The sequence below is a fragment of the Myodes glareolus genome, chromosome 27 (assembly GCF_982192425.1).
Source record: "Myodes glareolus chromosome 27, mMyoGla1.1, whole genome shotgun sequence".
Lineage (NCBI taxonomy): Eukaryota > Metazoa > Chordata > Mammalia > Rodentia > Cricetidae > Myodes > Myodes glareolus.
The window spans coordinates 23,123,673-23,146,086 of NC_142052.1; the positions used below are offsets into that span (position 1 = coordinate 23,123,673).

Genomic DNA, 22,414 nt, shown 5'->3' on the forward strand with positions numbered 1-22,414 from the left:
CTGAAATCTAAAACAGTATGTCATCATATACCAGCAACAGCATCATGGCATGTTTCCTGCATCTCCTGACTGCACCAAGAGGACAAGTCGACTGATTTACACTGTGTAAAAAACAATACTAAATTGCTTGATGACATACTTCTCAGACAACAGCGCTGTCACTAAGTGATGTACCACATGGTATGTATAAAACTTTCATAATCAAGTTGGGAGGCGGTGAAGAAAATAAAGCGAGGAAATGGTAGGAATCTTTCCCCTATCCCTGTGAATTCCTACAGTGTCTCAGACCAAAACAAAGCATCTACTATAGAAGAACTGCTCATGCCCCTTAACAGTTCTTACAACAGAATACTTGCGTAGATTTCTGAGAGAGCCACTGTCAGCTAGTCATCAGATTTGGTCACAGAGCTTGTTTCTGACAACTCATTTAGGAATGATCTGAGTCTGTATCAGTTTGTCATAATGGAATGTTTCCTGCTCCTCTCCTTTTTGTCTTCAAAGTGAAGCAGGCACTCAGCTAATAAGACAGGTGGTTTTAGGTAAGGTTTACTTCCTTAGTTAAAGGCTCCAAGTCAGCATTCAAAGCGTGTAGTTTCTGACTCTTACTGAGACAACTGATACAAAGTAAGGAGTTGTGACAAGGGCTGGACTCATCCTTCACACCAATTTAGGAGGGAAATTAGTGACAGAAAGCACTGGACACTTAAAAATATTTCTATTTTAGGTGTATGGTGTTTTGCCTGATATATGGCCATGTGCTTGGTGCCCAGAGACCAGAAGAGAGCACTGGGTCCCCTGAAACTGGAATCACAGCTGATTGTTAGCTGCCATGTAGATGCTGGGAATCAAACCTAGGTCACTCAAAGTACAGTCGGTATTCTTAACCATTGAACCATCTCTCCAACCTCCAGTAGATATTTATTTTTAAAACCATACGAAACCTACAAAATTTTCCTTTAGCTAAGCAGATGTTTCTCCATTCTACTTTTACTTTTATTTAAGCAAAAGGCCATTTAAGATTTTATTCACTAGCACATTTAGTTAATAATCAAAGACAGCACATGAATCTTGGTAGAACCTTAATTTAAAAGCATAGCACAGGCCGGACAGTGGTGGCACACACCTTTAATTCCAACACTTGGGAGGCAGAGGCAGGTGGATCTCTGTGAGTTCGAGGCCAGTCTGGTCTACAGAGAGAGTTCCAGGACAGGCTCCAAAGTTACAGAGAAACCCTGTCTCGAAAAACAAAACAAAACAAAAGCATAGCACAGATACTTAGTGTACTTTGGGAATACAGAAATGATTTCTTCACACTGACAGTGGTACTATCAATGCACTCATCAACTGATTAGAACGCAATTCTTAGTAAATATTTGGTAAAGGTCTACTGAGCATTGACTCAGAAATTAATAGAAGGACGCTTACCATCTTGTTTGGAATTTAGAGAGTAAGAGAAGTAAGAGAAGCCACATAGGTGAGTCATCACAACAAAGTCTGGGACATGTTCTGACTGGAGATCACAAGAGCAAAACCAGCTATCTCACAGTATGTGAAACACTGAAATAATACACCATCCACTGATGGTGTGTGATGTCAAACACACACTTACCTTTCTTCTTTGTTGGTGAGTCTACTTTAGCAGCTGGTTTGGATTCTGTGGGAGCTTCTATTGAGGACGGACTGGGAACATGGTCTGCATCTAACATAGATGAAGTCTGAGGAGCCTCAAGAGGCAGTTCAGGAAGTTGAGCAGAAGCTGCATCACTCAGCTGCTTACACAGGGCTCTGGGTGTGGGCTTCACTATGGTACAGATAGTATCTTCAACAGTAGCATCCTTCTCAACTTCTCTTATGAGGCTGTCTTCACTGGGAATGACCCTAAAATGAGTGTTTTCCGATGGTGTAATTGTAGCTGTCCTTGGGTGACAGTCATATCTTTCTCTTTTGCTGACCTGCAAATATGAATTGTTTAAAAATGCTCATCTTGAGGGAAACAGCTTATATCACACATGAAAACTTCATTCATGACCCTACTGCTCCCCCCGCCCACGCCCATGCCAGGGGCAGGGGGTAGAACCCACTGTCTAGAGCACAGAAGGCCAGTCTCTACCAACTGCGTTATATCCCACCCTAACTTTCGGGACTTACATTTTCAGTGTGGAAACTCTAAGTTTCTTTTAGGTATCTTTAATTTTTTTAAATAAACATTATTTGTTATGTAGAAACACAAAAGATATTATTGTATTAAGTTATAAGTACGTGTACAGTGGAAATTTTATAAAGAAATGTTAATTTTTATTTATCTTTCAACCACAAGAGGGCAATGTCATCATTATACTCTGAGCTCAATACGAAATTGCTTCCTTCATTTAACAGAGCAAAGACTCTTTACTGGTGCTTACTCATGATGTGGGAGTCCCCTCTGTGTATTGCTTATATTGGTTAATAAATAAAGAAACTGCCTTGGCCTGATAGGGCAAAAGTTAGGTAAGTGGAGAAGACAGAACTGAATTCTGGGAGGAAGAAAGCAGAGTTAGAGGAACGCCATGGATCCGTGGCTGGAGGTAGATGTGCTGAAACTTTTCTGGTAGGCCACAACCTTGTGGTGATATACAGATTGTCAGAAATGGGTTAAATAAAGATATAGGAGTTAGCCAATAAGAAGCTAGAGCTAATGGGCCAAGAAGTGTTTTAATTAATACAGTTTCTGTGTGGTTACTTCGGGGCTAAGCTAGCCGGGTGGCCGGGATGAACAAGTGGCCTCCTTGCTACATACTCAGACACATCCCAGTCTTTCCAGTAAGTCCCAGTACCTTGGTAGACTCTGGGAACCCGCCCCAAGTCCACTCCATGTGAGACTCAGATCTGAGCAGGCTCTCAGCGGGCTTCACCTCCAACTCTGAATCACTCTTAGGACACATTGCCTGGGAATAAGTGCTGCAAGCACACAAGAAGAAAGAAAAACAAGGCTCAGTCTTGGTGAGATTCGCAGTGTGTAGAGAAAAGTAAATGTAAGTGTGAATATGTCAACTATAGGTACAAACACTCCAGTGAGGGAAACATCAATTGCTCATTCCACTTGCGTTCTTTAGTAAAATAAAAATGACAGTTAGTGCTTATTAAGGACTTTCCAGGTCTTCTGTAGACCCTCTATAATGTTTGCTTCTCACAGGAAAATACAGGTAATTTTGTAAGACAGAAAACATACAGGAAGGTATTAATCAGTTAATATGGCTGCAGAAACGCCTCAGTGGTAAAGAGTTGGAGAACCTGGGTCCCGTTCACAGGAATCCCATGGCAGCTCGCAATTATCTGCTAACTGTAATCACCTGTAACTAACTTCCTAGGGCATCCAACTTCCTCTTCTGGTTTCTGTAGGCACCATGCATGCATACGGTGCATAGACATATATGCAGACAAAACAATTTTATGCATAAAATACATAAACCTAAAAAATCATTTAAAATCTGAAGGTTTGATCACAGAAAATAAACAGTATGACCACACATTCTTTCACATTATTTATTTGACACCAAATAATAGAATTTAACAGTAAGTAGAGCAAATTCTATGCTAATTATTCAGATTTACAACTAGCAAACACCATCAGAATAAGATTAAATTTAGGAACAAAATGGGTTGTTAAAACAGTTCATATACATGTTAAATTTTACCTAATGGTTACTCTACTATTATATAAACAGAAAGTATTATTATTATCAAATAACATAAAGGCTACTAATATGCACCCCCCTCTTCCCTTAGGAAAACAGAAATTTCAGAGATACTTACGTTTCTAATGGGGACCAATCTCCATCAGATAAGGGATAGTGATCCCCGGAACGGAAGAGTGGAGGCTCCTTATAGTCTTCTTCCTTTAAGGAAGCATTTGAAGATCCTCTACAAAAGTGGAAAAACAGAGCAAAACCCAGAGATGTAGGAATGATTTAAAGTCAGCTTTAAAATGGGTACCAACAAGCCTCTTAATCAACAGAAGGCCACATGATTAGCAGCATCTTTTGGAAAAGGCTAACATGAACAAGGAGGTATGTACCAAAGCCACCCACCATATAACAGGAAGATAGCCAGTAGCCATATCATAGAAGGATATAAAATAAATGTGATTAAAATTTCTGATATGGTGGGGATGTTGCTCCAGTTAGTACAATTGTCCAAAGTAAAAGCTATGGCTTCACTTTTCATCATTAGGGAATTTATCACACGTCAATATGAGGTTTATATGGGGTAGCATGTGGAAATCTCTGGAAAGCATAAGGCACATTACCGCATGCTTAAGAGCTTCTTAGAGAACACTCAAGCCCCAGTAGTGCGTTGAATGTAAACTGGAATCACACCACTTAATTTGGTGGGCTAAGGGCACAGAAAGAAAACTGCTGTTTGTTCTTCAACCACTATCAAATGGATGCCCTTCCAGTGCTCGGGTCCAGTGCTCAGTCAAACAGGTGGAAGAAAATTCTATCTTAACTGAGAAAAAAAATGAACATTCTACTTTAAACTGCTACCTTGAAATTTCAGGCAGTTCTGATTTGAAAAGTGTTACAGGTTTTGAGTAAGTCTAACAACTGGTATGTAAGTGGTGATCAGAAACTCCCACTTAAACTGAAACTCCTTTAACTTATAAACTCAAAACAAAACTGTTTCAGAGGAAAAGGTCTGATACCAAATGTAAGAACCTGAGAAGGAATGCCAGGTGTATTGGTATATACCAATCCCAGTATATACTCAGGAATTGGAAACAGAAGGATTATGAGTCTGAGGCCAACCTGTGCTCTACAGTGAGACCCTGTGGAAGGAGGGGGAAGCAAAAAAGAAAGTGGGATAAGGAAGGGAATGGGATAGGAAGGGAAGGAAAGGGGAGGGGGAGGGAAGAAAGGGAGGGATGGGGCAAGCAATGAAGGAAGGGAAGAGGAGAGCAGAGAAGACAGGAGTAGAGAGAAAGGGGAAGGGAAAGGAAAGGGAGGGGGAGGGGACGGGAGGGGAGAGGGAGAAAAAGGGAGAGGATGACAAAGGGGCAGTGAAGGTGCAGAGGAAGGGCAGGGAAAAGATCCTAGGGTTGGAAAGCTACACAACTGGACTACAATGCTCCCATTTGAATCTGTGCACTCCCAGCAAATTATTCAGTAAGAACTGACAGTTTGTTTTCTGAAACGTCCTCAATGGAACGAGGCACGCCTCCAGACTGTCCAAAGAACATTAGCAGCACACTCACAGATCTGACAATAAGTGGGATGTGATGCTTCTTTCACTTGATCCCACAATAAATAGTTGGGTGAGGGCATCAGACTCACACTACACACCTTCAAGAGTAACAGCAGCTACTAGCTGCCTTGGAGCTCGACTGGGTGCACAAGGGCAGGGCCAGACACCTACATAAGCCCCTGTCCAGACTGGGAACTTTACCTTGCTGTCTGGGCTCCCTTCTCATCATCAGAGCTCACACCCACATCACATACGTCTTCTGTGACAGGAGAAGCCGCCTGTTCCTCCTTTCTATTGTCCTGCTTGCACTTCTTTCTCCTTCGTTTCTTCTTTTTCACAGAACTTGGAGCAAAAACTGTCTCTGTTTCCAAGGTGTGAGAAGTATCTGGGCTCTGAGATGGTTTTTCATCTCTGCTTGATTTCACCAAAGGGTTGTCAATATCTTTAAAAAACTGGTCTTCAGTAGGAATTGGTGAAGTGGCAAGATAAGCAGGTAGTTTCTCCTTAAAGAATAAAAGAAAAGTTATCTACAACAAACTGGACAGTTATCAAAACAATAATTAATTTCTCAAGTATACAACTTTTTACAGGGATAGGAGGACATAGTCCGTAAAGGTAGACTTAAATAAACGTGAGTTCATTTCAGTATGTAACTGAGTCTTTGTCAGAGCCACACAGAAGATGAAAAGGCTGCAATTAAATTCTGAGCCAATTAGCTAGGCAGTGGGGGAGCATGCCTTTAGTCCCAGTATGAAGAATGCATTGGCAAGAGTATCTCCTTGGGTTCAAGGCCAGCCTAGTCTATGTAGTTGAGTTCCAGGACAGCCTGAACTACACAAAGAAACCCTATCCTGAAAAACAAAAACAAGAAAAGAATCTGAACTGATTAAATTCTGTACAAAGAGCTACCAAAGTAGCAGCAGCGTGCTGAGTGTTACAAGGACTGACACGATGGTCAGAGCCTGGTGACGCAGAGGCCAAGGCCAAGGCCAAGACCACATCTGACAAGGGCAGCAGGGCAGGATTTAGAGCCAAGTGGTCAATGAACGGAGAGTGAAGAAGTGATCATGATAGAGACAACATCCAACAATGAAGGAGATCAGAGCACTACAATCGAAGTACCTTTCAGGAACTCAAAGGAAGAAAAGGCAGCCCGATATTCAAAATATCAGGATATTTTCAACTTAATACTGAATAAATTAAATCTAGTGAACTTCTCAATCATTTATTTCAATCAGGAGAAAGGAGAGGTAGACAAGCACAAATTATCTTCATAATTTAGAATGGTCAAATTTTTACACAATAGTCAGAAAACACTGAGTTTCCATAATTGGCACCCACTAAAACTTTAAGCTGGACTTGGTAAGCATCCGGAAGCTGGGAGTTTTGTTTACCAGGCTCATCACTAACATAGAACTGTCATCACACTGAATGCCCGAGTCTCCAGGTGAGGCAGATGTGCCCTGATTTCTAGAGCCTCGCATATCAGGTTGCCTTGCGCTTCTCTTCAAAGCCGTTTTGGTTTTTGGTAGTGTCTTCTAGTTTTATTACAGAAGTATTCAACATGAGGTAGAAAACACCTCAGTGTCTACTTGGTTATTTTTTTTTCAACCTGGCACAAACCTTATGTATCTAGAGGAGGGAATTTCAGTTGAGGAATTGCCTCCATCAGATTGCCCTTTGGTCAAGCTTGTGGGGGCATTTTCTTGATAAATGATTCAAGTGGGAGGGCCTGGCCCATGGCAGGCAGATGGTCCTGGCTGGTATAAGAAAATAAGCCATGAAGAACAAGCTGGTAAGTAGCGATTCTCCGTGGCCTCTGCCTCAGTTTCTGCCTCCAGGTCCTGTTCCAACTTCTCTTAATGGAGTAAGCTGTAGGGTGAACTTCATGGTTCATACAATAGATCACAGAAAAAGAAACAAAATTAAAACATCTACCAATAAGACAATTCAATAGACCAGGAAAATCTACACCTTGAAAACTGTTAAAAAGAGGTGTTGTTTCAGAATTGCTGACTGAAAAGGAACGTTGATAATGGTCAAAAAGTCAGATAAACAAAAACTAAATAAACAGCACCCGCCGGACAGTGGTGTACACCTTTAATCCCAACATGGGAGGGGGGCAGAGACAGGAGGTTCTTGTAAATTCAAGGCCAGCCTGACCTACAAGGGCTAGTTCCAGTATAGGCCTCAAAACTACAGAGAAACCTTGTCTCAAAAAAAAAAAAAAAAAAAAAAAAAACAAAAAACAAGCAAGAAAACCCACCACCTAATAGGGTTTTGTTAACTTTTTTTTTTTTTTCCTGGACAGGGTTTCTGTGTGGCTTTGGAGCCTGTCCTGGAACTAGCTCTTGTAGACCAGACTGGTCTCGAACTCACAGAGATTGCTGGGCTTAAAGGCGTGCGCCACCACTGCCCGGCATTGTTAACTTTTAATCCCCTTTGAAAGCAGATCTTATTTTATTATTATTTATTCATAGAGTAGTAATTCTAATATTTGTAAGATGGATTGGGATTTTTTTACTGTATTATTTTTATTTTAAAGAGGCCCTTAGTATGTAGCTCTGGCTGTCTTATAATATACAGTAGTGCAGGAAAATCTGGTCTATTTAGTCATATATGAAACAGAGAAGTTTTGCAAAGCTGACCTTGCTGAAGCAGGCTTTAAACAGAAGCAGGCAAAGGATCACTGGCTCACATAATGATCATCAGTGAGAGGTCTCGCATCTGATGTTCAGAAACATCACAAATATATTATGTGCTCTTAGCCTATGCTCTGATGAGGTGAAATTGTGTTTATTATAAATGTAAATGAGGTAATAAAACACCAGTAAGATGTCCAGGAAAACAACGGGATAAGGTTCCTTTATAAGTTGCACTACCTCAGGGCTACTCCACAGAACAGTGCCTACAATGAAACTCTTTTTCAAGCTCAAAAAAAAAAAAAGCAACCAAAATAATCTTGTTTTGCTATTTGTTATTTTTGTTGTCATTTTTCTCTTTGTGAATTCACTACATCAAATTAGTAGTTCACCTTCAAACCCCAAAAGTCTCTGTATCCAAATAACTTGAAGATTCGTGTTTTTGCGGAAAACGATAGTGATGCTTCTACAAGGTTTTTAATAAGAGCCATATTGACTACATCAAGAAGAGCTTGTTCTTGTTCCCACTCAGGGATACCCAGACTGCACAAGGACATGGGGCTTGTACAGGATGTGCTTCTTATAGAAGAAGACGACATAGGCCAATTAACCTAACTCTTGAAATCATAATCCAGTGGCTCTTAAGGTCATGGGTATAATATTCCTAACCAAACAAAAGAATCATTAAAAAAAAAAACCCTTATTATTAGTGTAGGGGGGCAGGTGGATGGCATAGCATCAGTATGGCATCAGAGGACAACTTTTTGGAAAGGTTCTCTCCTTCCATCTTTATATGGCTCTCTCTAGATACCAAACTCACATTGTCAGGCCTATATGGAATTTGTCTTACCAGCTGAACTATCTCTCTGGTCCTGTAAATATGTCTTCCAAATTTAAAGGTCACATATGTACATACTCACACACAGTTTAAGAGATATATCTTGAGGCAGAGCTGAATGAATTGAAGTCAAGTCATAAGTTTTAATGAACATGAAGGAGGAAAGCCCTTTGACACTAGCCAGTCTCCAAACCCTGAAAGCTGGTGTGAATTCATTTTTGGGTTTAGTTCAACATGTAATGAAAATTTACTGGGCAATAACAATCGTCCACATAAGCATGGAAAGAGCTGAGCAGTTGTTCTGAGATGTGTTCTAGAAGCCTGACACAATGTGCCCAGGGACTGTGACCTTTGAGACTTACATATTCTTCTTCAGTCTCCTCTACAAAGAAGGCTTCTCCATTGTCACCCAATTTCATATGAAGATCCACTGCACTGCCGTTGATCTCTATGTCAATCTAAGGAGGAAAAAAACATAATTCAGCACAGAGAATCTTTCATCTAGGCTAACCTAAACCTCAATTCTTGGCTCACACGCCAAATGTGGCACTGGGTTTCTAGAGATATAGCCCTGAGAAACACTGTTACCAGCCCCAGAGTCCACCCCTAAAAGAAATAAACTTGGGTACTGGGAGAGAATCAAAAGAAATGTTTTCACAGCATTTTAAAATTTATTGCTTAATCTCTAGATTTTCTTTTCTTTCTCTCTTTGGAGGACAGGGTCCTGCTAAGTTGCCTACCCTGATGTTGACTCACAGAATTCTGGCTTAGAGTTTTCAAGTGCTGCAGTTACAAGCCTGAGCCACCACGCCCAGCTTAACCTGACAAATACTGCAAAATGTGAGAAATATTGTTAACAAACATTTCTGTGTTTCCCAAGTTATAGACAGCATAACAGGGCTTGTCTCCCAGAATTCAAACATTAAAATGTTCCAGTACCCTCGTATTGAGCTTTGTGTGAATTCCCTGCTAGGGTTTTTATCCCAGGTCACTATGAACAACAGATGCTGTAAGGACCCATGAGCAGTCACTGGTCTTCTGCAAAGTCTGCTGGTGACTGGCACTGTGTTTTGTTATTCAGTTCAGCCACAGAGCAAAGCTTGGGGGCATGTGGTTATAGATATCTAACTTTTGTATATGTGTGTACATGTATGTATATCTTTGTGTATGTGTGGGTGCATATGCACATGTGAGTGCTTGGAAGTCAGAGATCAAACTTAGTCTGTGAGTCCTTTAGGCACTGTTCATCTTTCTTGAGCCGGCCTCTCACTGGAACCTGGGCTTGCCTGATTAGGGTAGGCTGGCTAGGCAGAAAGCCTAGGAATCTGCGTGTCTGTCTCCCCACAGCTGATACCAACAAGCACATGCTACTATGCCCAGTACTTACATTGGTTCTGGGGAATCAAACTTGGCTCCACATGCTTGTAGAACAAGCACTTCACTGACTGAGCCACGTCTCCAGACCTCATGTAACAGTTTATAAAAATGAACAATTCAAGGAGGAAATTATTGGCCAAGATATGAAAACATGGGCAAAAAAAAGAAAAGCGATGTAAGAAAAATTCAGCTTTTCCAAGGTCTCACCTGGTAGGTTAGTTCATATCAAGGAAACTTCTCTTTGCCACAGATGGAGACCACTACAGAAACCACAACCTCCCAAATGCAGAGTTGTGGAGCCCAGGCTCAATGTATACACAAAACTCTTGCACTCAGGTAACATTGCAAAAGAGGGGTAGGGAGACTGTAAGAGCCAGAGGATCATTGATTGTGCTTCCTGGGAGTTAGAGGTGACACTTATGAGTCTCACCAGCACAAGCTGAACAAAGACAACAACACTGTGGTATGCATACATGCTAATGTGGATGTGGGCAGGGGGACAAGAGGCTTCAACCTGACACGGACAACTGCAGGCAACTACGGATGCTAAGTATGAGAAAGTGTTCTCCAGGCTTCTCATGATCTGTCCTGAAAGCATACACACAAATAACATTATACAGATTGTTTCAGATTACACACACACACACACACACACACACACACTCAACAATTAATGAATAAAGAAATCAAGAATCAGCCAGGCAGTGGTGGCACCATGTCTCTAATCCCAGCACTCAGGAAGCAGAGGCATGCAGATTTCTTTGAGTTTGAGGCCAGCCTGTAGTGTTCTTTTGACCCTGTTCTCTTGGTGGTGGTGGGGCACACAGTTCCCTAATAATCACATGGAAACTTATTCTTTGTATGACTGCCTAGTCTTAGCTTGGCTTGTTTCTAGACAGCTTTTCTTAACTTAAATGATCCCATTTACCTTTTGTCTATGGGCTTTTATATTTCTCTATTCCATATACTTTTCTTTCTTACTGTATGGCTTGTTGTGTAACTGTCCCTGATGTCCTTTTCAATCCTTCTCCTTTTCTTGATCCTTCTCTTTTTTCCTTATACTTAATCTCTCTGCTTGGCAGCCCCATCTAACCTTTCTCCTGCCTAGTTATTGGCTGTTAAGCTATTTTTTAGACCAATCAGGTGTTTTAGACAGGCAAAATAACACAGGTTTACAGAGTTAAACAAATGCAACATAAAAGAATGTAATACGTCTTTACATCATTAAACAAATGTTCCACAGCATAAACAAATGTAACACATCTTAAATTAATATTTTACAACACCAGCCTAGTCTATAGAGCAAGGTCCAGGACAGCCAAAGGGTAAACAAAGAAACACTGTCTCGAAAAACCAAAATGAAAAATAAGTCATGAATTTGAAAGGAAGCCAGAATGGGTATCGGGGAGGGTTTGGAAAGAGGAAATGATGTTAATTATAATCTCAAAACAGAAAAAGTTTAAAAAAAGAGAAATTCAAATGAAATTTAAACATTACAGAAGAAACAGCTCACTACAGGAACCATAAGCTTGGATAAAGTATGCATGCGTGCACCTACATCTAGACCAGTTTCCTGATTTGCCAGTTGAGACATCCTAGAAGTAATGATACCTTAGTTGTAATGAGAAAAACCTGTGATCAGATTATTGCTTTTAAACACTAATTAAGTTAAAAGCCACCAGAGCGCTTTGGACATGTAAAATGAATGATTCTAAGGTTGAAGCAGGGAAGATTTTCCTAGACTACCATATGGAAGAATGAGTCAATTTAAATAACCAAAATTATAAGGATAAGGCAAAATCTGTATTGTAAAACTAATACTATGGATTCACATGGAGAGAAACTGAGTAACTGAAGAACAGACATGAAGATAAAGATGGTCCTCAATTTAAAATTTAAATTAAGAACGGGAATAAGAAAGTTAAAGCTAAATCACAGATACACACATGAATAATTCTGTAGATAAATTTTATCAATGTACGCTAAAATTTATGGGTTGAACAATTATGGGAAACGTGAATATTTGGGTAGTAAGCCAAATGAGGAGAAAAATCGAACATTCTCCTACAGTAGCTTTGTAGTGGAGCAACCCTAGCAGACACCGTGAATCAGGGAAGCACAGTGAGTGTCGACAGTAACAAGACACGCAGTGCAGATGAGTGTGTTTTAGAAGAGTAAGCATCATTCTATATTGATATTTTAAAGGAGCAATCTCCACAAAGACCTCTGTGTTCCTACATTCCTCACTGGACAGTCACAGGGAAGGACTGAGGAGCATCAAGGACACGCAGTACAAGATCAACATTGGAAAGGACGCTGGGACGGACAGCAGACAGTCCTAGAAAGCCCGATGAAATCTGGGTGATGCCTCTGGTTGACAGCGTATGTTAGCACACATTTCTGGCAAAAGTACAATGGCCATATAAAGTACTAACATTAAGGAGAAGATATTAGGCAGAAGAAACTTTTAATTTTTATTTCTTAAAATTGTTATATTTATTTCTGAATATTGATAGGAGGGCAGAGGCCATAGTATCCACGTGGAGGTTTAAGAACAACTTTCCGGAGAAGATTCTTTTCTGTCACCAGGTTCCACGGACTGAACTTAGGTCACCACACTTGAATGACAAGCACTGTCACTACTGACCATTTTCACCCACCTAAAAGTTTTTTTTAAAAAATATTTTTGTGACTTGCCTGGAGGTCAAAAATTAATTTAAAAAAAGGATTACAAAATTAATCATTATCACTTGGGAGGCAGAGGCAGGTGGTTTTCCATGGGTTGAGGCTAGCCTGGTCTATACAGCAAGTTTCAGGACAGCCAGGGTTTGTTTGCAAAATAAGACCCATCTCAAAAAACAAACGATAAATAACAGAATAAATAAATAAATAAATAAATAAATAAAAGTTAATTAGTATGACACAGGTCCATAATCCTAGTACCAGGAGAATAAAGAAGGAAGAGTGAATTTGAAGGTAGCCCAGGCTACATACAGAGCTCCTAGCCAACTTGGATCACACAGTGAGATCCTGTTCCAAACATATAAACAATGTAATAAGATAACCATAAGAAACAAAGGCATGGGAAGCCATTGGAGACCAGAGGAGACTAAGGAGACAGGACAACAAAATGTTCCTCATCCTGGTTGTAGAGATGGTTTGCATGGTAAAAATAGGTTAAAACTTGTCATACATTCTTTAAGTATATGTAATTTATCATATGTTAATTAAAAACAAACCAAAAATGGTTAAATTTCACAGACAGTTAATAATACACTAATTATCCTACACAAACACATTCCCTTTACCTTTTAAAGGAAATGGCCACGTTTGCATGTGTGTGTGTTTATGTATACATACACTAGTGAGCCTCTGTGAAGAGGCCTGAGGTTGACCTTGTATGCCTTTCTTGATTGCTCTACACTTTATATACTGAAGCAAGATTTCTCTGGAACCTAGGGCACTCTGATTAGTGTACCTAGACAGCGTGCTCCAGGGATCCCATCTGTACCTCCAGTAAGCTGGGATCACAAAGGGGCCATCCACCACTTTGTACAGAAAGCACTTTTATCCACTGACCCAACTAGTGCAATGTTTAGTCATCTTTCTTAACATTTTATATTACTGAGAATATTTACTGCCTAGAAACCAAGGAGTAGAAGTATGATTTTTGAGGTCCTCACAGCCTAGCAGTTCCTCTACAAGCACAGAAGGATGATTACTAACTTAAACACTGTAACAACAGTTGAAGAGACAGCTCAGCAGCTAAGACACCAGAGCAGTGGGATTCCCAGCACCCACGTCAGACCACACATAGCTGCTTGTAACTCCAGCTCCAAGCACACACCCTCGTCTCACTTCCTCAGGCAGCCACACTCACAAGGTACATATATATAGACACAGATGCATTAAAAGTAAAAAAAAAGGTAAATAATTTTTTAAATGAAATTACTAATACTAATATCGTCTTTAATGAAAATAGATTTACACCAATATCCTTCAAATTTTTCATTTTTAGATGCTATCAATTTAACCCAAAGATAGGGAAATGAAATAATGATTTTTTTAATATTCAAATTCAAAGTCTTAATTATTTAGGTATCATCTTAACACTTCACAGCCATTATCTTATATTTCAAACATTATTTTATACATTCACTATTAACTCTCTTGATTTGTGGATGAATGAAGCTTTGTCTTTCCAAAAATTTAAATGTATATAAAATTGTGCCAATATTGAGTGCACTTAAAAGGATATGTGAGAAGTCTTTAGCAAAAAAAATTATGCATTTGCTCATGTGTATGTGGGTGAGTGCATGTGCACTGTTCCCAGTTGGTGGAACTATTTAGGAAGGATTAGGAGATGTGGCCTTGTTGATGGGGATGTGCCACTGGGGGTAGGCTTTGAGGTTTCAAAAGCCAGGCCAGGCCTCTGTCTCCAACTTGTGGATAGGAATGTAAGCTTTCAGTTCCAGCACCAGGCCAGTCTGGCTGCATGATCCCTGCCATGATAGTCATGAACTTCCCTCTGAAAATGTGCTACTAATTAAATGCTCTCTTCTTCAGTGTCTCTTCACAGCAAACAACAGTAACTAAGAGAAGCACCAAGGTAGGACAAGTGCTTCCCAAAGTTACTATTTTAAAGAGGACTCTCAATCTGATAGATCAAATTCTAGTAAAACTGTCTGCTAAAATAATGACTTTCTTTCTCAGAGTCATATTTCCTTGACTGTGGTTTAGTCTTGTTCAATGTATATAACTGATGCTAAAATGGAAAAGATGCACACAAATAGTGAATTAATAAATAAATATCTGGTTTGGCATGCACTTTTTGGATGAAGATATCTCTAAATATCTTTTGGGAATCTGTCCATCCTTATTTCAGATTCTACATTTCTGAGATGTAGATTCTGGTGACAGTGAGGCTGTGGTTTAATCCAGTCCAATCAACATGTTCCACTCCCATTTGCAGTGACAGGTCTGTGATGGATGTGATTCAAGTGCTCTCATACACTGTAAAGATTTGTCACTCATATTGGTTTAATAAACACTGACTGGTTGGTAGCTAGACAGTAAGTATAGGCAGGGCAACTAGACTAAGAATTCTGGGAAGGGTAAAGGCAGAGAGATGCAGTAGTCAGCCAGATGCAGAGGAAGCAAGATAAGAATGCCTCATTGAGAAAAGGTACAAAGTCATATGCCTAAACAAAGATAAGAATATGGTTAACTTAAGTTGCAAGAGCTAGTTAATAATAAGCCTGAGCTAATGGTACAAACAGTTTATAATTAATATAAGCCTCTGTGTGTTTCTCTGAGACTAAATGGCTGCAGGACCAGGAGGGACAGAAACTTCTGTCTACATCCAAGTGCAAACACCAGGACTTCTAAAGGAAGTGTCTGCTGAGCTAATGGAGGTAAGGTTGGAAGCCCTGGCTGCTCTTGGGCATGAAGAAAAACCCACTCAGAGGCAGCACTCTGATTGAGGTGGGGAACTGGAATTCTGGTAGCAATTTTGAAACATTTCTAAAACAGCGCTGACTGAAGTAGATGCCCCTGGACTCTGGCTTTTCTGCTTATGAGAGCAGGAGGCAGTCTTTTATCACCCATGTGGGGACAATTTCAATACACTGGATATTTTCCTTTGATAAGTAACCATAATATCGACTTTGTGAAAGGTCAACACAAAGTTTGCTTTCTTAAATTAAACTCTTGAGTTCTGGGATGTAGTAGAAGTGCTGGTGTTCTATCAAACATCATGGAAAATGACTGCCTCTCTAGACAGTACTTTTAAAGTCTTTAGGATTTCAGGTCCATTTCTCAGGTGTCACCACGACTGAAAATTTAGAGTCAGTTAAAAACAAACAAACAAACAAACAAACAAACAAACAAATAGCTGACCCTAATCCCAAAAGAGTTGAGACAACAGGCTTATACAACCAGTAGTGCATCTTAATACAGACATGGCTTATGTTTTCCTGCCATAAGAAGGCTGTCTTTTGATAAATAAAATGGACAGGTTTCTTCCCTAATATGCCCCCCTGAGAGTCTGGGCTATAAAGGAAGGAACAGGATTGTGCCTTTTATTATGCCTGTGTATTATGTTCCTACAAGTACTGGGGTTTTTAACTTTGACTGGGTATTTAATAATAGAATTAACTGTGTGGCCTGGTAAAGATATCAAACACCGATGAGAAGGCACGCAGAGAATGCACCCATCAGTTCCTCATCACTTCCAGAGGACACTGCTTACACACATCTGCTGCAGCTCTGCTCTGCAAGGCAACCTGGTTCCAGGGTGTGGAGTGGTGGGGTGGAGTGTGGTTGGGGAGAACTTGCTGGGAAGATAGCCAGAGAAGTTTTACAAACAGATCCTTGGACACCTAATAAGAAATTTCAGGGCATAAATGAATGGTCTGAGTACCCCCAAATAGTTCCAATCTGAAAGCACTAATAGTGTCACTACAAACAATACAAAGAAACCAATGGTGAATCCCAGTTTTTAATCTCAGCATTGGAGGCAGAGGCAGGTGCACTCTGTTCAAGACCAGCCTAGTCTACAGAATGAGTTCCAGGACAGCCAGAGCTACATAGAGAAACCCTGTCTCTAAAAACAAAACAAAACAAAACTACAAAAAAAAAAAAAACCCAAATATCAAGGCACTAACTATGGCTGGACAATGCTGCCCTGGAGTGGAAGCTGCCAAGTCAGGAAGTAGAACTGTAGCTGCTTTTGCTTTCCAAAGGTGATCAAGCAACGGCTGGTCTGCAAAGTATGGTGGAAAATAATTCTGCAACACTCAGAAAGGACTATTTTTCCTGGGGAGGGGGAGGTTAATTTTGGGAAAAGAAAAAACCTAAGCTCAAGAAGAGGAAAATGTGCACCCAAAAATACCAACACAAAGCTCATCACTCTTAACTTGTACATGTTAGTCTTTAACACATGCATTTCCACCTATGCCAGGAAGCGGGGCAGTGTTCTCACAGGGCTCCACAATCTTAGTGAGAGCGGCTGACATTAGCTAGGTGGATAATGTGGGTATGAAAAGTTACCAACTACATGCTCTGCAAGTTTTATAATTAACTCAATTTTAAAACTTACAACATACACACCACAAAACCTCCCTAGTGCCCAATACTCAAGGCAGGGAAAGGATTATGCTTTCTTGTTCCACCAGGTGGTCTGAGGGGTTAAACTTGGGTCCTCAGGATTGAAGGCAAAAGCTTTAGCTCACTGAGTCATCTTACTGGTCCTATACTATTTTAAAGCGCTGTCTTAAGTAAAGGAAATATTTCGTTTTTGAAACAAGCCCAACTTCCTTGTTTGTACCTATCTTCAGTTTGGTTCTGAGTTTCAACATGTAGGATTATCTTCATAATGTCAGTTTCTTTCTCATTTGGAGAAACTTCCTGTAACAGAGTCTTCTGAATTTACAAGCCACTTCAAAAGCAATGTTTCCTTACCACTTCTTCAACAGCATTTAAGTTAAAAAAAAGAAAAAAGAGTAAGGAGGGACAGCTCACCACGACGACCCCTTCCCCACCTGAAAGCGGGCTGGTCACTGCACTTACCACTTTCTCCTTGGATCTCAGGACTCCCAGCTTCCCAAAGCGCACGTGAAAAGGTGAGCACTGATAGGTACCATCCTGCTGTCGCACCACGACAACATCGATGCACCCAGACAAAGTGGCTTGGTTAATGCCCTTGTAGAGTTCCTTCACAGTGACGAGCACCTGCCCAGCCAGCTGGCCCACATAATTCATGGTTTGAGACTGTAAGAAAATAAAGATGATATCAGCACTGAATTTGACAATAACAATGACAAAAAAAAGTTTTAATTAAACATATACTCTTGTTTGCTATTCAGGGCCCATTCCTTTCCTGCTGCTTCTGTGGTCACACACCACAAGGACAGACATCTGACTGGGAGGCTGCCTCTAGGTGGGGCCTGAGGCTGCGGAAGTTCCATTTCCTTTTACACTCCCAGGGTGGAGCCCACTGTCATCAGGGAGCCCACCTGCTCTATCTCTTTCCACCACCAGCTCAGGACCCGAAGAGAAGCAACTGAAGAGCAGTCACAGCTGCACTCCTGCCAGGGCCCTGGAACCTGCTACATCCACTCTGACCACAGCAGCCAAGCAGAAAAGGCCCAGGGGGATCAGTCCTCCACCAGAAATAAAGGATGCGATTGATAGTTGAGATGTTATGGTTCAGATACATGCTGCATCAAACTACAGTGAGCTTCCCTAGGACTAACACATGCTGACACTATTTTCCAGGGAAACCCCTTCAGTACCTCAGCACAACCCAATGGGGCATACGCTTGTGTCCCACAATATTCAGAGCACAAAAAGGGCTTTTAATTTGTTTCTCACTACTCAAATCATGATCACTAGAGCTCTGCAATTTGAAGGAGAGGTTCACCTAAACCTGGCTTTACCTCCCACCCCCATTCTTCCATGGGAAAACCCAATCCGTACAGAAACAAACCCCCTAATCCTTAGGCTCAGGTCTCATTCCGGTGCTTAAGCACACCATCACTCAGAGGACACTTTTATGTTATGCCAAAGCCAAATCCACAGAAAGCCCTTCCCCTTGAAGTAGGATCAGAGAAACCCTTCAGTTCACGGCTAATCCAGAAGTCAATTTTTATCAGACTCCAGGAGTGACAAGTCCCAGCTCCTGACCATGCGCACAGTGGTCTCTTTAGACCAGCTCTGGAGTTGCCTTAAGCTCAAAGTTCCATCTCTGCTAAGTTCTAGAGACATTCTGTGTTGTCAGGTAAGTCCTAGGGAGAACAGGGACAAAGCACTGATCCATTGAGAAAATGAAGGGGACCTGCCAGTTCCTGTCTGACACAACTCAGCCTACTCTCCAGAGCTGGGCAGTGCTTGGGCAGCACAGATTCCACTCAGCAGTCTACATAGAGATGACTATACCACAATCTACCTGCTTGGCAGCCTGAGACATATAATCCTAATTGTTTCCTTGGGTATTTATATGACCAAGGCTTCAAATTGCGCATACCAAAGAGCTGGCTTTGAGCAACATACACCAGGAGCTAAATTTATTACAATCTCCTAAGGTGGAGTCCTTTATGTTATAATCATGAAACAATCACAGGCTGGTAGCTTTGGATTTAGGATTACTTACTATCAAAGAATTGGCTTTGATAATAAGGCCAGGTTAAGCATACATCAAATATGCAATTTTTAAATTTTTACTTTATTGAGACAGGGTCTGATTGTGTAGTCCTGGCTGGCCTGAAACTACGGAGATAGACTAGGTAGCTTTGAGCTCACAGAGATCTGCCTTCCCCTGCCTCCTGAATGCTGGGATTAAAGGTTATGTCACCACGCCTGGCCAATCTCTCTCCAGGGTCTCACTTTGTAGCCCAAATTGGCCTCGAACTCAAGGCCAAATAAAATCCTATTTTAGCCTCTCAAATGATGGGCTTACAGCTGTGTGCCACTGTATCTGACAGTAATTACTTCTTGAACAAAGAAAGGAAAAAAAAATCAATGAACTACCAATACATAAGCTAAGACCAATCAATAAGCTAAAAACATGCACTGTGTGTGGCAGAAACACTGCTCCATCAGAATACTCACGGATCATCTCACTGTATCTCTTTCTTCTTCATCTTTTTGTCTGTTTTGTTTGAGATGGTCTCACTATGTAGCTGTGTGTGTCTGGAATTCACTCTGAGGACCCTACTGGTCTTGACTCACAGAGATCCACTTGCCTCTGCCTCTTGATTTCCACTAGGCCTGACTGATTATATTTTTAAAAATTAGCCTTTCTAGATCAGAAGTTCAAGGACAGCCTGAACTATCTCCAAAACACCAAATAAACAAATGAATTAGCAAACTTTCTTTCTACTGTGAGACCAGTGTAGATTTCAGAATTCTAAGAAAGAACACAGCTACATCCAAAGCCTCTACTGAGTGCCCTCCACTTGGGATGCACCAGCAAAACATCACAACCAGTGTTGTCTTCTCCCCAGTTCCTAGCAACCATTAATATGTCCTCTATTTCTGAAATGTCTGTCATTTTAGAAAGGAAGTCATATAAACAGCACCATAACTATGTAGTCTTTTAGGACTGCCTTCTTTCCCTCATTTTTTTCTGAAGACTTATCCATACGGCTGTATCAATAACTCATTTCATTTTCCTACTACATAGCATTTCATGGCATAGACTTATCATTAAAACAAAACACAACACAACACAACAAAATCCCTTTCCTTGCTGAAGGACAAGTAACTGCACTTCTGGCTATTACAAAGTTCTAAGTATCTGTGCACAGGTCTGTGTGAATGTGCATTTTCATATTCTAGGACAAATGCCTAGGAGGACAACTGAGTGCAAACCAAGTGCAGGCTTAGCTGCCTTGGAGCTGTAAGACTACCACTTTCCAGGATCACACTACCATTTCACATTCCCACCAGCAATGGGAGGTGGGAGGTGAAATTATCTGGCATCCTCATGATATGTGGCATACTGCTTCCTCTAGCCTTAACAATATATAATGATTTGCATTTCTTTAATAGCTAATGATGTTGAACATTCTTTTCATGTACTGCTCTGCCACGTGAGTGTCTGTCTACAGTTTGAAAGAGTCCTTTTCTCAGAGGGCAATGAAATGCAGATCTTTGTTCCCACTTCTGTGGGCAAAGACTATCTCTAACCAGAACCAATGTGAAGTTCATCTGGAGGTAGTTCATCATATCACCTCCTCTCCCAGGAAGTGTTTCTCTGCCACCTAGAATGTTCTGAGTTGCTCTGTTGTGTAAATCACTCATGTTCAGGACATGCTCTTTTGCCTGTTGCAACACATGAGCTAGGTGGCACACAGAGTCAGTATTACAGACTGACTGATGATGGCAATGCTAAAATGTTACAATTTGTAAAACAAACAGACAAAAAAACAAAACAAAAAAACTGTAACAGTATAGACCTTAAAAAAGAAACTGAAAACAGCAAATTTTGAACATCAGCCATAAACAATCATGTTCTAAGTGTAGCAAGCGCACATCAACTAAAGCATATAACTCATAACTAAGTCTAACAACATCTATTCGTGACGACTTTAATTACTGTGGCTAAGAGCTGTGCTGTTATACATAAAATAACTATTGTACAAAAGTTGTACAATGTAGTTGTAATTTAGTTGCTAAATGTAGAAAAATACAGGCTGTCAAGAAACTCATTTTCTCTTGGACGACATGAAGCCATTGGGTTTGTATTTTGTAGGCTGAGAAAACAAAAACAGATGGAGGCCAGGGCCTTAACATGTACTACACCCCAGAAATGGCCAGGAGCAACCTGTCGACTACACAATACATCTAATAACAGAACTTTCAGAGAGCTCACTACACCCCAACGTAGACTATTTTGAGACAAGATTTCACTGTCTGTCTGGACTGTGCTGGAACTATGTAGACTAGGTTAGCCTCAAATTCACAGACCTGCCTCTGCTTTCAGAGTGCTAGGATCAGAGGTGTGCACCACCATGCCTGCAAATAGATTTTAAAAGATAAGGAAGCTCAAACGTCAGAGACATAGGTGATGTTATAAGGTGGATACTTATGTGTGTCTCCTCCCCACCCCTACTCCATGTACCGAGGCCCTCACCTCTCAAATGAAGGGATTTGGAGATGGGCCTTTGGAACATAACCAGGGTTAGGTGAGGTCATGAAGGTCCTTATATACACAGAGAGACAGAGCAAGAGTCAGCAATCTCTTTTACCCTGCCATGTGAGGACATAACTAGATACTGGCAAGTCTATAAAAAGGTGCCCCCCGCAACACATACATTGAACCTCTCAGCAACTCAGCCTTGGATTTCAAGCCACACCAGATTTGTAATAAACGTTTACTGTGTAGTCCACATTAGTTTAGGTCAGATGCTATCCATGACATTCTGTTCAACCTTCCTAAGTGTCTTCTTAAACAGCAAATGCTGCAGTCACTTCAGCTCCAAAATAGATACTGGGATGCAGTAAGCATCGATGAGGGACCCAATCTGATTAGATGGGCAAAAAGGGGCATATGTGGCAGGGAACTTCCTGTTAAGGGTTTGTTTGGGGGTTTTTTTTGGTTTTTTTTTTTTTTGTTTTTTTTTTGTCTTAGAACAAGCTCTTGTAGACCAAGCTGGCCTCGAACTCACAGAGATTCACCCGCCTCTGCCTCCTGAGTGCTGGGATTAAAGGTGTGCGAAACCACTGCCTGGCAAGGTATAATTTAAAGAGTTACTATACATGATCAAAATTCTTACCATTTATACTATTAACTTAAAGAATTACTATACATGATCAAAATTCTTACCGTTCCAGC

At 40.8% G+C, this 22,414-nt stretch overlaps 1 protein-coding gene across 3 annotated transcripts in view; it reads right to left on the reverse strand.

Moving 5' to 3' along the window:
- The window catches only part of Lpin2 (lipin 2), a 65,197-nt gene that overhangs the window by 16,342 nt on the left and 26,441 nt on the right, over nucleotides 1–22,414 (reverse strand). For all 3 annotated transcript variants that reach the window (XM_085684017.2, XM_048435954.3, XM_048435946.3), the window contains exons 2-7: nucleotides 17,647–17,847; nucleotides 9,063–9,158; nucleotides 5,422–5,723; nucleotides 3,793–3,900; nucleotides 2,814–2,937; nucleotides 1,610–1,952 (exon numbers count right to left, since the gene is read on the reverse strand). In XM_085684017.2, coding sequence (XP_085540143.2) covers nucleotides 1,610–1,952; nucleotides 2,814–2,937; nucleotides 3,793–3,900; nucleotides 5,422–5,723; nucleotides 9,063–9,158; nucleotides 17,647–17,838 — 1,165 coding nt within the window. In that variant the 5' untranslated portion in view covers nucleotides 17,839–17,847. The remainder of the gene's footprint in view (nucleotides 1–1,609; nucleotides 1,953–2,813; nucleotides 2,938–3,792; nucleotides 3,901–5,421; nucleotides 5,724–9,062; nucleotides 9,159–17,646; nucleotides 17,848–22,414) is intronic.